Source organism: Phoca vitulina, unplaced genomic scaffold, assembly GCF_004348235.1.
Source record: "Phoca vitulina isolate PV1807 unplaced genomic scaffold, GSC_HSeal_1.0 scaffold27, whole genome shotgun sequence".
NCBI classification, from domain to species: domain Eukaryota; kingdom Metazoa; phylum Chordata; class Mammalia; order Carnivora; family Phocidae; genus Phoca; species Phoca vitulina.
The window spans coordinates 7729166-7746003 of NW_022589730.1; the positions used below are offsets into that span (position 1 = coordinate 7729166).

The 16838-nt window shown below is 37.6% G+C and overlaps 1 protein-coding gene across 2 annotated transcripts in view; it reads left to right on the forward strand.

Annotated features, from left to right (window-relative positions):
• RTTN (rotatin) overlaps nt 1–16838 on the forward strand; it is a 151762-nt gene that overhangs the window by 109763 nt on the left and 25161 nt on the right. For both annotated transcript variants that reach the window (XM_032422642.1, XM_032422641.1), the window contains exons 36-40: nt 842–1037; nt 2939–3029; nt 5510–5663; nt 8148–8285; nt 11020–11237. In XM_032422642.1, the coding sequence (XP_032278533.1) occupies nt 842–1037; nt 2939–3029; nt 5510–5663; nt 8148–8285; nt 11020–11237 (797 nt within the window). The remainder of the gene's footprint in view (nt 1–841; nt 1038–2938; nt 3030–5509; nt 5664–8147; nt 8286–11019; nt 11238–16838) is intronic.

Here is a 16838-nt window from a genome sequence, read left to right on the forward strand (position 1 = left end):
TAAGTCTGAATTTATTCAAAATATGTTTTTTTAAAAAAGAAATAAGTGAGGGTCATGAGGGAAAGTCTTGAGGCAGATTAACAAAGATAGCTTTCTTATTAACAATCCCTTGTTGAGTTTTCTGGGAAAGATCCACAGTCTCATATCTTCAGTTCTTAAAATCCGGAATCTCTGAAACCTTGAAAGTTTTCTCAGAACTCACTTGGTGTAAAACTTGCCTGTACCTGAGTACCGTTGCTGCGGAACCTGAGCAGTATTGATTTGAGGTGGTCTTTCTTCCTTTCTGCATCCTGCTTACTGTGACTGTACATGTGTCACTCTAGAAATACTTACTTCCTCGTGGGGTGTTTCCCAAGATCCCACTGAAGGTGTGAGTTAATGTAGGGTTCATGTATCATGCTGTTTTTCTAAAATCTAAAATATTTTGAATTCTAAAGCACTTCTGGCCCCTAGAGCTTTAGAAAAAGAGTTGTAGACCGTCTGTTTGTTCCTCGGTGTCTGAATGCTCGAGGGCAGAAAACGTGCGCTGCACTTCTTGTCTTGGCTCTTAAACTGTCACCAAAGGCAGACACACACACACACACACACAGATACACTCACACACACACACTCACACACAGACACACTCACACACACACACACAGACACACTCACACAGAGTGGAGGAGTTGGATGGCTGCTTCCTTGGCCTCAGAGTGGAGATGAGTCTGGCACTAGGGAAATTCCCAACCATCTCTCCTTTGGCACTTTCAGGGACTTTCCTCTGAATATCAGAACTTGTGACTATTGTACATAAGCACAAAGTGAACAAAATCGTGATAATCTTTATGCTTATTTTCAGTAATGGGTCAGCATGAAACTACATCAGCACAGCTTCCTCATGGCGCATCCCTTCCTGCCCCTCTGCCCAGGCAGTGTGTGGTCACTCCACCTCTCCTGTCAGCCGTGTGCGGCCTGCTGGACGGCCTCTTGGCGATCGCACCCGGAGACACTGCCCGTGCTTTCCGGCAAGCCCGGCTCGTAGAGCTTCTCTGCAGGTAAGACGGGCGGGGTGGCAGAGATGAATTGACACCAGCTCTGCTCATGACTTGGTGTAAGACTTCATGTGTCCTGGGAATTTATCTTTACTTTTTTTTGGCTCATTAGATTGCAGGTTTCTGCTTTTGCCAGAATTGTCTTGACAGTTTTAGTTTGGATCTATTACAGCATTCATATTGGTTTGTTATGTTGACTATTATGCACTCCCACCTTCCTGATTTCTTTTTTTTTTTTTTAATAATTCAGAGGTTCTAAACCTTATTTGTCCTCCATCACACTTGGCCATTCTAAATGGAAGTGAAAGAGGTCAGGGATTCATCTCCCTAGGGTTGTATCAGAACCGTGGCCATGGGTTGAAAATCATGGTTTAAATTCATTTGGAGTTTTTTTCATTATTGGAGATTAAACTCTTATTAGAAAGTACTCTGATAAAATTTAGGAAATCATGATTTTGTTCTTTCATTTAGCTATATTAATGAGCTTATATGGCAGGACCTTTGGATGATCATATTGGTTATATGGTATAGTAAAAAAGGCTGTAGATCCTTAATCACCCTGACTTAAGGTCTGATTATAGTTTATTCGCTCCCTAGCATTGTCGCCTTGGGGAAGTTATTTTAATCTCTGGGGTGTCATTAATAACATCTGTTTAATGGGGTTAGTGTGAGGATTAAGTGATGATGTCTGGGACACTCTTTCTTTATAGTACCTGTTCCTTTTCTTTCTTCCCACATCCAGATAGCCAGCATACCTCCTCCTGTTGACCACTTAGTCGTTTGCATTTCTCTGCCTGTGAACATTCGCCGTATGAAATTTCTTCTTCTTTGCCAAATCACAGTGCCTTCTTTTTCTTTTCAGGATATTAAGAAAACTCTAAAAAGAAAGAAATATCCCTTGTTTCATCTCACTTTTCATTACTCGTTTACCATTTATAATAAGCCGTGGTGTGTGTGTTTGTTCATGTTTCCTTGTCATCTTTCTACTGTGAGACCTACTAGAGTTGGAAAAGGAACCCACTAGTCGATTGCCTTTTCCCTGTGGATGTTTTCCTGCCTCGAGAATGATCAAAATGGAGCTTTAGGAATCCTCTGGCTTCTCAAGAGTCAGCTAAGAGTCTGCTGTGAAATTGAGGCCACAGAGCTATTAAAGGATCTTTTATGGCAAAGGCTTGTCATATTCTGTACCTGTTCTTTATTCCTGACTTAAAACAATTTTCCTGTTTGTTTTGCATTATTTTGTTTTTTACTTTCTAAATCAGAACTTATTTCCTAGCAAGTATTTTTCCTATTTTAAAGAGGAAACTAACCACCAAGGTTTTTTTTTGTTTGCTTTCCTTCTGAAAGAGCTTCATTATATTTTATTCTGCTTTTCATTAGATATTTTTTGCTTCCCATGTTTATTGGACAAGATCTTTTCCTGTGTTCTAAAATATTATAGGATACCTTTTTGTATACATTTATTGTCTTTATGAAAATCTTTTCTCTTTTTTGTTTTTACTTTCTATTTGAGTATAGTTGACACACTGTCACATTACTTTCAGGTGTGCATCTTCATTATTCGACAGATTGATGTGTTATGCTCTGTTCACCACAAGCAGAGCTGCCATCTGTCCTGTTACATCGCTGTTACAGTATCATTGACTGTATTCCTTATGCTGTGCCTTTTATTCCCATGACTTACTCATTCCATAACTGGAGGCCTCTATCTCCCACTCCCCTTCCCCAACACCCCCACCCACGTTCCCTCTGGCAGCCATCAGTTTGTTCTCTGTAAAGATCTTTTCTCTTAAATTCTATTCAAGGTTATATTCAAACTTCAAATACTAATTTATTAATTTTTAATAAGCAGCATACTCCTCATCTGGAGGGGTTTCTTTTTTTATTTTTTCTCTTCTTCGCAGTATTGCAGATGCGACCCTCCTAGAGAGCTGTGTCCAGGAGCTGAAGGCTCCACTGCCTTTGTCACCTCCAGTTGAACACACTCAGGCTCAGGTAAGTGTCACGTCTCCCTCTCGCTCATGTCTGTTTGCTTTAAGTGCCAGAAACATAAATTCTGCCAAGAATATACTAACCATAGGAGTGGGATGGAAATCTTTCAGGATATACATGGTATGATGAGGTTACTTGAAATAGGTTACATAACATTTTAATCCGAGACATCTTTGCATGGTGAAATAAAGCAGCAGGGTTTAAAGATTTAGATTCTCGTCCTGATTCCATTATTAACCAGCTATAAATGTTTACCCACAGATCTGGATATCTTTGAGCACCATATTATAAAAAGAGGACGTTGTATAGACCACCTTCTCATTCTATGATTTTAGACTCTCTATCATTTTCATCTAAATTGAAGTTGTTAAACTACATAGTGATTAAATTCTTTGTATTTTCAAAACCCAATCTAATAAAAATAAATTTATTTTTTTTCCTTTACAGATATTTACTATTTTTAAGTTCTTGCTTGTAGCTAGCATCTTTATGTAAAGTATGCTTAACAATTCCTTGTATAGTTGTTGCTAATAGAAATGTTACCTCAAATCAGATTTTAAGAAGGGCTACAAGATTTATTTAGTGTGATAATTAAAGGTGGAACAGACCAGTATCCCTTGCTTTGTGGTGCTGTTTTGAGGTTTCTGAATAGGGCAGACAACCCTTTTACAAGGTTGGGTAACACAGTGTGCATCATCTTCAAAACACTTCTCCCAGGGCAGTGTCTTCACTTTTGAGTGTGTTTATTTGCATAAGGCTGTCTCCTCCATTTCACTGTCTATCCATCCAGCAAATTTTTATTGAGGGCCTACCATGTACCAGGATCTTGCCTGTGCAAATAAATACTCTTCCCCTCAAGTTGGGAGAGCAGATCATGAGCAAATCCATATGTACCTGCTGATGATAGACGTCTGAGAAGAAAAACTAAAACAGGAGACAAGGAATGACATCAGAGCTGGAGGTTAAGGCTTTTCCACTTAGGGTGGTCAGGGAGGGTCTTTCAGACAGGGACATGTAACCTCAAGTATGTGAGGAAGCTCGTCCTGGGGGACACTGCAGGACCCCTGAGATTGGGATATGTTTGGTCTGTCCAAACAATATCAAGGAGGCCAGAGTAGCTAGAGTGAATCTGTGAGGGGGAGATGAGGTTGGAGGCTGCGGTGAGCTCCATGAACGCAGGGCTTTGCCTGTTCTTACATATCAGTTGTATTCTGGATGCTGAGTGCAGTGCCTGTCCCATGGAAGGTGCTCATTTAGTACTTGTGGGATGAATGAATAACAACAGTAGCACACATTTCCGGAGTGCTTGTTTGTACTAATTTATGTAATCCTCACAATAGTCACATGAAGTATCATTAGTGGCCTCATTTTAAAAGTAAATGGCTGGAAATGTCCAGGGTTGCTCACATAGAAAGGGGCAGAGCCAGGATTCCAGCTCATACAGGTTGGTTCCAGAACTTACACTCTTCTCACTTCATCACCTGTAGGTGATGTGCTTCGTGGCTGTTTGTCCTCACACAAGATTACTCATTCATTCCAGAAAGTTCTGGAACCTCTTCTCTGCCAGATTATGTTCTAGATGCCAGTGACAGATGTGTGAACAAAGCAAACACACATGCCTCCCCACATGAATTCTGTCCTCGGTGCAGAAGACAGTAAGCAGTAAATAAAATGTGAAGTGTTTTATCAGCTGGTGACGAATGGTATGGGCAAAACGAGGATGGGTGAAAGGGTGTGTGGCAGAGGGAGAGCGTGCTATGTTTTGTCAGGGTGGTCAGAGGAGGCCTCGCAAGGGTGAGATCTGAGCTGAGAGTGTAGAGGCACCGAGGAAGCGGCGAGTGTGGCTGGGCGGAGCGCGTGGGCTCGTGAGAGGCTTCATTGATTCCGTGGTTCTCTCTCGGATGCTTCTCGTTGGCTCTCACCTTCCATGGCTTATCTGTTTCTGGTAACACTTCATGCATCAGAGTCAGACTTGCTGTAACTGCAATCAGTAGAGTACAAAGGCAACAAAAAAGACTTCATAGCAATAAGGAAATTAAATGTTACAAACTTGCATTTTGCCTGATAGGGGATGTGTTGAAGTATATTTTGTAATCTTTCTTTATAAAATTATATGATATGTGGCATTGGAATGCCCCTTTCTACTTCCAGAATATATTGATTCCACAGTTTAGCTACTTAAAAACTATAAAGGTGTTCTTTCTCTAAATGGAATTTGAAATTTGACTTTGAAAATACTGCTTTGTTTGGTATTATTATACTTGACAGTGTTAATGTGGTAATTAATGGCATGTTTATAATATGAGAATACTTTGTGCTGTGCATTCCTTTTAGATCTTTAAAAATTATGATTAATATTTTTAGTTTTTTATTAATATACATTACAAAGAAAGTAACTTATAATGCATAGAAAGCTGAAATATCACTGAGCTAGACTTTTCATATAATATGTTTTGTTTTCCTTTATCTCTTTTTTCAAATAGGTATCCTTTCTCCTAGAATACCTGTCATCTTTGTCCAGGCTTCTGCAGTCATGTTTATTGGTAGATCCCGACCTTGTGATTCAGGATGAGCTTCTGAAACCTCTTATCACAAACATCATTGGGGTCCTCACCATATGCACCAAAGATGTCTTAGGTAAGCTTTATTTCTTTAAGTTTAGGATGGAAGCAAATGATATTGAGGAAAAAAAGTCTTACTTTGCACCAGATACTCACTTCAAGGTTAAATTTTATGTTGTGCTTTGCCAATATTTTGGAAGGCTTTTATAATGTGTTTTATAGTTTGGATCTTTTAAGTGGTTCCAGGAAACCATTTGAGACAAATATGTAGTATAGTGAAAGAATGTCCCCTGTGCTGTCAGTTTAAATGAGAGGAAAGTTCTGTATGTAATATTAGCAAGTACAGTGAGTTTCAGGTAGTAATTATTCTTATAAGCTATGGGTACAGCCAAATGACCTACTAATAACTTATTTGCAATAACAAGTATCAGTAAGTGTAGCATATAATATCAAACATTTTGATAAAGTCCTAAATTATTGAAAAATACACTCTGATGAAAAGTTAAAATTAAAACAATATAGAATCTTTAACAGAATTAAAATACAATAATTAAAAGATTTTATAATGAAGTAATCGATAATTTGGCTATTGCTAAATAGGTCTTTGCATGTTAATTATTACTTAAGTTTTTGAATTTTATAGATTTGTTTGGTTTTAGGTGAGTGAAATGTTTTATGATGCCAGCAAATCTAGTCTTCAGTGTCTCATTAGTGTTAAAATATTCTGGTGCTAGAAGAATAGTAATTCTTTACTTGGAAATTTTACAAGTGGTAGTGATGTCCTAACTAAGCAAATCAGGATAGACCATGCATTCACTATGAGGGTGATATCACCCCTCAAGAAACAAAAATTGAATCTTGGGGGAAAGGGGTGGGGGAAAAAATCTTAGCTGTTACAATGGTTTGTGGCCCTTCAGAGCTCATTTCTACCCAATAAAATCTTATTCCTTAGTATTTAATTTCTCTTGTTGGGTTTCTTAGATATCACTTGGGAAGCACTGATATTGAGCTCAGAGAAGATAAACAGGAAATAAATATCATTGCTAAAAACTATAGTGTATAGATGGTTGTGACTGGAGGACTTTGATCCCAAAGTCATATGGCCAGATATCCCAAAGTCATATCATGTCTTGACTGTCATTGGCTGACTTGTGGATTGTTTTTTTAATTGATCCTCTTGCTTTTGTGTGTGACTTGGGCTTTGAGAATTAAATACAAATAGTATATGTTTTATTATTATGTAAGTTAATTGGCCCATCATTAATTACGTCAATTGCTGAAAATAAAGTAAAAAATGTTACTGATATCTGAGTGTATGTCTGGCAGCTGGTTAAGTTAGAAGTCATTTTCTCATATCTAGCAAAAGGTAAAAGTTCAGTAACAATTTTTTAAGAAATGAGTTTTAAAAATTTTTTCTGGAAAGGTAGTTGTGAATGGTTTTATAAAATATTGATTATCTTTCTAGTATATATTTATATGATTTGCTAATTTTCATATGTAATTCAATACATTTTATAGGAGCAAGTAAACTATATTGAAAGTTATTTAGCAAAAGTAGTTATAAAGTTAAGTTAAATGTTAATTGCTTTTCAATTTTTAATTTTAACTTTTAACTTAAATATTTTATTTGGCTATCTTGACTAAAATCAGTAAGCTTTATACCTAATTGTTTTTATGTATAAAGTACAGATATACTGAATCTGTATTCAGATATATAGATATACAGAATCTATGGAATTAAAACTTCATGGGGATGATGAGGAGGAAACATATGTCTGAAAAGACTCCTTACAGAGCTGAGAATGACAAAATGGTTGAGACACACACCAAGGATTGCTATAATCCGAACTCCTGGAATATGCCATTTCCAAAAGAACCCTGAAATGGAAGTCCTTAGTTTGCTTGGTAACAGAGTTTGGCAAAAGCTGCCAGATACTATGGGTGGCATGGTCAGAGAAGATAGTCCTAGGATTACTGCTTCTCCCGAACCCCCCTTTGCCACGTGGAGAGAAGGGAAAAGCTGTCCTTACCATAGAAGGTTAATTGCTATTTTCTCAGCCACAGGCAAAGGTGCAGAATCCTCTTTAGTGTCATGTTTTCACTGAGGGCAGTACTCTCGGTTGTTCAATGAAATTCTCCTTTCTTCTCTGCCATGACCTTGGCACATTGTGCTTTCTTCTTTCACCCCTGCATAAAGAGGATAAAGACAACAGGGGAAACTTTACTTTATTAAAAGTAGCACAAACAATGCCATGCTTTTACAGTATGCACAATGTGTGTTTCCTAGGTTATGACTTGTCATACCTTCTGAATTGTTACTGAATATGTGTTAATGAGAGGAGGATGCATGAGTGTGTATCTGTCTTTATGTAGGGGGTAGATGAGAGAGAACTTTAAGAAGCAGTGAAAAAGTTAATTAAAATAAATTTTGGATCATGCTGAATTACATTTGTTTTCGTCTAACAGGTGCGTGCCTCTTAAGTGTAATGAAGTATCTGGTGAGCTTTGTATTTCCTATTCTTTGTGTTAATAAATTGAATTGTTTTCATTAATGTCATAGATGTAGAGTTGATATCGGCTTTTTATCACACATGGACACATTTATTTAACCTTCTGGCTACACTCCTGAGGAAAGCCGCTATTGCCTCTCTCCCGTCTATGACAGCAGGTCTGGCCAAGCACTGGACGGCGGTGATCGGTAAGAAGATACTCTCACTAGGCTGTGGATCTTTCTGCTAATGAAAATTAAGATAATCATTATTTACAATTTTTATATATTTTTTTCTTAAAATTAAGTAATTACGGCACGGCATTTGAAAGAGAAACCAGGTATTTACTTTGAGAAATTTGGAGTGCTCTTGAGGAGCCTCAAAAATGCATTTTTGAAAAATTGAAACCCAGTTCAAAAAACTATAAAAACAGGTTAAGAAAATCCTGTGGTATTATGAAGAGACATGTGATGTGACATGATTATAAAACAATGAGAAAGATTTTCCTTTTGTTGACGTAGAAACCAGTCTCTTTCCTGACGTATATGCACCGTAAGTGGGTAAACCTGCACCTAAAATTCTGTATGTATGATAACATGGAAACTTATAATAAAAATAGTGTCTTGTGTCAAGACAAGGATTTTCTTATAGTACAGAAATGGTTAAGAGTGTAGTATAGTTAATTATTTTTATAAGATGTTTTCCATATAAGTAACTAGCATAAACAAATTTTTTTAAATAACTACTAATTTTTCATAAAGTCTCTTGCAAATTTTAGCATAGCAAGAAGACTTTTTTAAAACATAAATGCATATAAATAACATTTATGTTACTTTTTAAAAATGGCTAGTTTAAATGTATTCAAAATTGAGTTCTTTTAAGCTTCCAAGTTACCACTAATTCAGTCAACTTGTTTTTTTCACATTTTAGTTTATCATTTGGTCATTCTATAGATTTAGATGGATGGTACATTTTGTAACCAGAGTGGTAGTGTTGAAGTAAGTTTTATGGAGAAATACATGTTCAGTAAGAAGCAAAATTGTTTGTTATCTGGAAGATAGGAGTTCTGAGTTTACCTAAGAGGAAGAGTGTCCATTTAGAAGTCATTATTTTGTTAAAAGAGATTAAAACTGAAAGAGATTGACTGTGTAATTGAGATTTTCTTACATCCATTGTGGGGAAATTTAGTTTACCACCTGAGTCACTGCTAACATAAAGCAAGGTACTAATGCGGGACACCTAAGCCAAGTGGTCAGATGTGGCCCGCTGCTTGTTTTGGTAAATAAGATTGTGTTGGAACCCGGCCACCCGTCCTCATTTACGTGTTGCCTACGGCTGCTTCCCTGCTACGTGGTAGGGTTGAATGGCTGTGACAAAGGCCTACGACCTGTAAAGCGTACAATACTCATTTCTTCTCTGACCCTTTGCAGAAAAAGTTTGCTGGTCCCTGCTTTAAGCCTGCTTACCTGACACTTTCCCTAGTGATAAAATAAGAATTCAGAATCTTTCTGAGTTTACTGTGTCCTTATTCAAAATGCACACACAGTTTATATAATATGGTGCTAATCAGAAATAAGTTACTACATAAACAGCTAGCTTTGATAATAGTAATGTTTATGAAAACATAACTAATAAAAATGATTGTTGCTATTCCTTATCATGGAGTTGTTTTTGTTTTTAGCTTCCATCCCATATGCTCGTACATATTTAAAACATCTTATGATCACTTTGTAACTTGTGTTATCTAGAACAGTCTTTTCTCAGACCTGAGTCATATTTAGACATCATTTAAATGATCATAATTCTCACGAAACGCCACTCTCACTAAATTATTTTTCTTGTGTTACTTAAGAAAATAAGAATTTCTTTTAGCTTAAATCTAGGTAGAAATTCTTATGGTTATAACTCTTACAGAAGTATAAATTCCAAATGATTTAAAAGTAAAACATAACAAAATTACAAACCAGTTGTACTCAAATTAATAAAATTAATATGCATCAAATGTTTCTTTGATGAAATCAGTGATCATAACAGGAAATTAATAATGACTGATTCAGTGTAGAGTCTTTTGAGTTGGCTTGCCTATTCTTTCTAATCTGTGTTATGTTTGCAAATTTGTGCATAACCACTTTTGTTCTGTATTCTGAACTACCATGAAACGTTTGTTTCTGCACCATGCCAACACTGCATACTAACTCTTGTAAGTACTGTTTAGCATCAACTTGTTTGAAAACAGAAACACAATTATGCAGTGGTGATCTAGATAACTCGGAGTACAGTTACATGAAATTTTGTTTCGTAAGCACTGAAATAAAAATTAAAAAGTTAAAAACTCCAGAGACTTTGTGGATCCCAAAAGACCCCAGAGGGAATCAGTACTCATCTATATATAATTCTCTCATTTTGGGTCTTAGCAAATATTGTGTGTATGTGCATTTTTTTTTAAGATTTTATTTATTTATTTGACAGAGACACAGCGAGAGAGGGAACACAAGCAGGGGGAGGGGGAGTGGGAGAGGGAGAAGCAGGCTTCCCGCGGAGCAGGGAACCCGATGCGGGGCTGATGCAGGGCTCAATCCCAGGACCCTGGGATCATGACCTGAGCCGAAGGCAGATGCTTAACGACTGAGCCACCCAGGCGCCCCGTGTGTATGTGCATTTGTACACACACATATGCAAACACACTCTTTCATATCAAAAAGAACCCGTATAAAAAGAATAAAATGAGAATTAAATAGATTCCTTGATTCTGTTGTCTTAATATTGACTGTTTAAATTACTTTTAAACACTAGAGTTATTCTCGTGTTACTTACAAGTATTGATAGCTTTACTTCATTAGAAATAAAAAGGCTATAAACTTAATTACTCAAATTGATCTGATTCACTTCTTTAATTTTGAAGACATTTTCAAACATTTAAAAAGAAAGTATTCTCTCTCTCAGATATGTTGTGCACATGTGTGGGTTTGTCTACCACATGCCCTGCGTTATCTACCGCCAGCCTGCAATTCCTTTCTGTTCTCTTGACTGAGGAAGCAAAAAGGCATCTCCAAGATCAGGATAAAGCAAATGTATGCCACCGTCCATCAATGGCTTCACTTCTTGATAAAACTGAGGAAAATCAGAAATCTCTAGAACGACTTAATGAAGTAATTCTTCAGGTATGTGATTTCTTGACCTTTCAAAAACTTTGTTTAGTATTTAAATAAATCAACTTTCAGTCTTGGCCTTATAAAAATTTTTTTCAATCATTTGAATTAATGTTCATTATGACCATTTAAATGAAACAAAAGCATATAAAGTTAAATTAACCATCTCCTCTCCAGTCCTGGTCCTCTGATGTTGACTAGCTTTTTTAATGATTATGATATAAAAATTCAAAATGAAATATTAGAAATCTAAATCCAGCAGTTTACCAAAATGTAATGTGCCGTGTCATGACCAAAATGGTTATATTGCAGGAATGAAGGTATAATTCATAATGTCTTGCCATTTTAAAGACATGTCTACATCTCTGAACATACATTTGATTTATGTAAGTGAATTACATATATTTAAGGTGGTTTGTCTATAGAGGGAGGCGGAGTTAGTTGGTACATTTATGAGAAAATGCCCCCTTTCTAAACCATGCTGCCTTATAAACTTATAAACTTACTTTTTGCAGTCCTAAAATATGAACCAAGAATTTTGTTCATTGAAAAACATTCTAAAATCACTAAAGTGTGATTTTATAAATAGATTAACCAAAAAAACCTTGAAGTGTTTCCTAAGTTGTGTAGTCATTTTTACAAATAGGAAATTGCTAGAGTTTTCAATATTAAGAATCTCTCTTTTTAATAATCATGGTTTTATGATTTTTATCTTCTTGCTGAAAGGTGGAAAAGAAGTAGACTTGTGCCTTGACGGATTTGCTTCCATTCCCCTGGTCAGCCAGCCACATTTTACAAAGACAGAAGGTTGTTCCAGTCTGCCGATTTGTTGCTGTCTCTTTGCTGCTTTGAGTTTGGGGATTTTTGCCCCTTTTCTGCCTGTGGGAGTTATGGCTGTGCAGATCTTGCTGGCATGACCACTCGTGCCTTGTGTGCAGCGGTTCCCATCATGTTGGAAAGCAGACGAGGCTGATAGAGGCAAGGACGGCTCCTGGTCCAGCTCAAACCTACCCACTGAAGGTGGGGCTCAGAGCTCTCGGGGGGCTTTTTGTCTCCCTCTCCTTTGCCCAACAGACTACAGTTACTTTCAGAGCAAAGATAAGGAGACTGATAAAGGGTCCCCTGACATTTTCTCCTGTCTCCAGGAGCTCCTTCAGAAGCTGAAACTCAAGGGGGAAAAGATCCTCACAGCATTGCTCAAAGTCACTTACTCTTGGGAGGCCACAGCCTCCCTCAGTCCACTCAGCTCTTCGTAGCTTAAAACCAAAGCTGGATAGTGTCCCAGTTGTCTCAGTCCCCATCAGAACAACAGGCTTTATTTGATTAACTGAGTCTGATTTTGCACTTTAAAGAATATTATAAGAGGAAACTCAAGTTCACACCTTTACAGTGGTCTTACCCCAATTCAAAAGCATTATTAATCTCCTAACTTTGGCTTTAGTGGAGCTCTTTTCCCTAGGGAAGGGGCCTTCGATCTTACCGATCTTACCACTCTTAAGGACATACTTTCCCCTTCAGGGAATGTAAATGATTCCTGAAGTCCCACATCCTTTTCTTGCCCTCAGTGAGGGGAGTGCACCTGCCCCTCTCCCCTGCCCAGGCCAGGAATGCCCAGTAGCTCTGGGAGCCTTGACCATAGCCATGACCATGAGTCCTGGAGCCAGTCCTCCTGGACCAGGTGAAATTTAAGGACCTCCAGCCAGGCCAAACCAAAGCTGTTTTATTTCCTAGCTGCTTTCTCTCCCTTGTTGGTCGTGCTGTTTCAAGGAATCGTGATTAGGCTTGTGATAAATATGAGTCCCTGTTGGTTGATGCACCAGATTAAAATAAATGTACATAGGAAAAATTCTGTGCCACAGGAATTTTTAAAATTTACCTTGCTCCTTATTTTTCTTTAGTATTTTATAATATTCCTTATTAAAGCTATCATTTATAATCTTTTGCTGTTACCTTCTTGGCCAAAGAAAACGAGGTATCCTAGAGCCACAGGGTATCTCAGTGATTTTCCTAATGACTAGCCAATTTTCCTCTCCATTTCCTCCAGATTATAAAAGATGTAAAGTATTCTGTGTGGATATGGATACTTTAACCACTTATATAAGCTGTTTTTCCTAATAAATCATACTCTTCTTGTTCACGTAAACAGTAGAATATAAATACATGACATTTGTTAGAAGGGCACAAGCAAGTTTAAGACAAAGAAAGTAAAGAAAGGAAGTGTCCCTGTGACATACTAATGAGAAAAAGTATGCCTCACATGAGATGGGACATTTATTAATGAGCTTTTTAAAACTACAAACACTGTGTTTTCTTTGTTCTGCCCTATATAAAGATAATATGTGAATTAAAATGTTATTCAAATACATGAGCCAGCAACACATAACGATAAATTACATATGTTTCTTGCTATACATGCATGTAGGCTGTGTGTTGTGCCAGGTTTTATACAAAGGAAAGGAAAGTACAGTCTTTGGTCAGAAGAAAGAGTATACTAAAATTGATGACTTCAGAGGTTTATTTCAATTCTCTATAAAACCTTACTCAGAAATATTAGATGTGTGACCTTAAGCATATCACTTAACCTTTTGTAATTCAGTTCTTAAAATGCAAATGCAAAATGAGAGGATTGTATTAAGTTTGTATAAGCTGGCTCTAAAACTCCATCCTCCTGATAGATTGTTATGTTGTAACTTCAATTAAGGGGTCTTGGCAGAGAATCTTTTAAATGGTTGCTTTACTGTACTCTCCCATAGGGGATACGTATTGAAAGTTTGCATTTGGTATTTATATCTTAAATTATGTGCAAGTTTATTTTTTCATAATTCCATTTTGAGGAGGTTTGAGGATTTGAATATTCTATTAGAAACTAGTCTGTCTTTTGACATATATGTCCTATGATATATATCTTTTGTCCATAGAGACTATATTTTCTGTTGACCATAACATAATGAACACATTTGACTTAATGGGGATTTTGCCTTCCCTAGTGAGATACTCATATTGAGTATTGATTCATTTGCAAAGACATATAAGTAATAGATTTTGCTCATAATTGAGATGTTGAATTAATTCTGCTCCTTATATTTGGTCTGATATCTAAGGATAGTAATGGAAGGAAACAACAAACCCTTATTTTGCATTTTAGGAGATAGATTTTGCACGAGTCTTTAGTGAATGGTGAAGTTCAAGAGTAAATCCGTTGGAGAGAAAAGGCTTATCTATTTGAGATACGGCTGTGTCAATGAATGTTCACTGTAATTAAAAACCCCGTTCTTTATATCAGTGCCTTTTGGAAAGAAAGCAAAGAGTCTTGACCTAGAAGACCTAGATCACTTAATGTATAGAAGGAATTAGATCTAAAAAGAGCATAAAATTTAAATAAATTACATTGAGTCTTGATTTTCTTTCTTCCTATGGTTGGCAAAAAGACATGCTGTTTCTTGCTCTGTATCCTCTTGATTTATTTTTCCTCTTTTGTGTGTCTGCATCATCCAGTGGCTAGTTGTCTGTCACTTCAGCTATCTGACATGGAACCTTAGCCTCCCAGGCTTCTCGTGCTTTGAGCCATGTGCCCCTGCTCTGTGCACAGATGCTCGGAACGACTCTTCAGTCTGTAATAAGTGCTGCATGGCAAATGGTAGAAATTAAATCCTCTGCTCTAACCTTCAGTATATGTTGAACAGTAGGTGGATTTACCAGATGTTAATCCTGTTTATTTCTTTTTTGTTTGTTTTTAGTTTTTGGCTTTCATATCCATTTTTCTGTGTATACATTTTAGAGTGCCAAACAGGTTTATAAGTTTCGTATCCAAAGTAGAAGACTTCTGTCTTTTTCCTTCATTTCCCTCTTCTTAGAGGCAACTATGCATACCTCTTTTAGTTGATTGTTTTATGTTTCCCTTCCATGTCTCTAACATGCTTGTATTACTCTATCTTGGTTATTCCATTTTATTTATTCATTTATTTATTTATTTTTAAAGATTTTATTTATTTGACAGAGAGAGGAAGACAGCTAGAGAGGAAACACAAGCAGGGGTGAGTGGGAGAGGGAGAAGCAGGCTCCTGGCTGAGCAGGGAGCCCGATGCGGGGCTCGATCCCAGGACCCTGGGATCATGACCTGAGCTGAAGGCAGACGCTTAATGACTGAGCCACCCAGGCGCCCCTTGGTTATTCCATTTTAAACATTATCTGTTGACTTCCTGCTTTGGAACATGAGACTTGAGTTCCCTTTCTGGGCCCCACGGCCCTACCTGGCCACAGTGGGCTCCCTTCTCCTTTCCCTGCTATCCTGTGTCTTCATGGTGGCTAGAGAGGAGGCAGCATGTGGTGGTCAGTCTGTGAAAATGCTGGACACAGTTGAACTTCACAGCTTCCTTTTTCCTTAGAGATAATTATTGTATTATTTTTAAATTTGCTGAGTTTTCTGTTATCACTGGTAAACTCCATGCTCTTTGCCAGCAATCGAATGTCCTCTCAGTATATTCAGACATGACAGAACTTATGTCAGCTTCATGTTCTGGAAGAAATCACTCCCAGTTCCTTCTTACCTGCATGGTGCCCAGTGTGATCCTAGGATCTCCATTCACCTTCTTCCTGGGGAATTCCTTTACCTCTCTGCTTTTCCTTTGATCTCATGTCTCCCATGTTCTCCTTTCTTGGTTCCCGCCTTCCTTTGGATAGAGTTCTATTGTCTGGTACCTTCCAGAGTAAAGGTGCATAAGAGGCTTTTTTTGAGATCTAGACATCTGAGTCTTTTTCTAACCTTACATTCAATTTATATTTTAGTCTAGTGAGGAGTCTAGATTAGAAGTCATTCACTTCAGAATTGAGAAGGCCTTGTCTCTTCCCTTTAACTTCTCATGTTACTGTGGAAAAATCTGAAGCCATTATGATTTCTGGCTGAAGCCATTATGATTTTTCTCTCCCCTGGGAGTTTTAAGAATTTTTTTCTGTCTCCAGCATTTGATATTTTCCAGATGAGGTTTCTAGGTGGGGTCTATTTAATCCATTGTGCTGGGCTCTCTTGAGGGTTCTTCTTCTTCTTTTTTTTTTTCTTTTAAAGATTTATTTATTTATTTTAGAGAGTGAGAGAGAGCAGGAGTGGGAGGGGTAGGGGGAGATGGAGAGAGAATCTCAGACATTCTCTGTGCTGAGTGTGGAGCCTGATACAGGGCTCAATCTCATGACCTTGAGATCACGACCTGAGCCAAAGCCAAGAGTCGAAAGCTCAACTGACTACACACAGGTGCCCCTCATGATGGTTCTTTCCATCTGAACTCCTCCTTCACTTAACTGACATCCTCTCTACTTGTGTGTTCTATGTGTTTGGAACTCTTACTAAGTTTTCTTCTTACATAATTTCTCTTTTCTTCTTTTTTTACTCTTTATTTTGGTTTCTGTGTTCTGGTTAGGAGCTTTTCTCACGTATCTGGTAATCTTGGTTGTCTGCTGCATTTGAAACTGGGAGATCTGAAGCAGATTGGAAGCCCTGGGCATCAGAGTGGAGCCTGTCATCTGAAAGCTGTACTATGTAAGGGCATTTGGCCGTCGCCTTTTGTGGCCTGCCTTCTTGAGCTTGTCAGGTTCCCGAGAGAAGAATCTTCTGATCTCCTG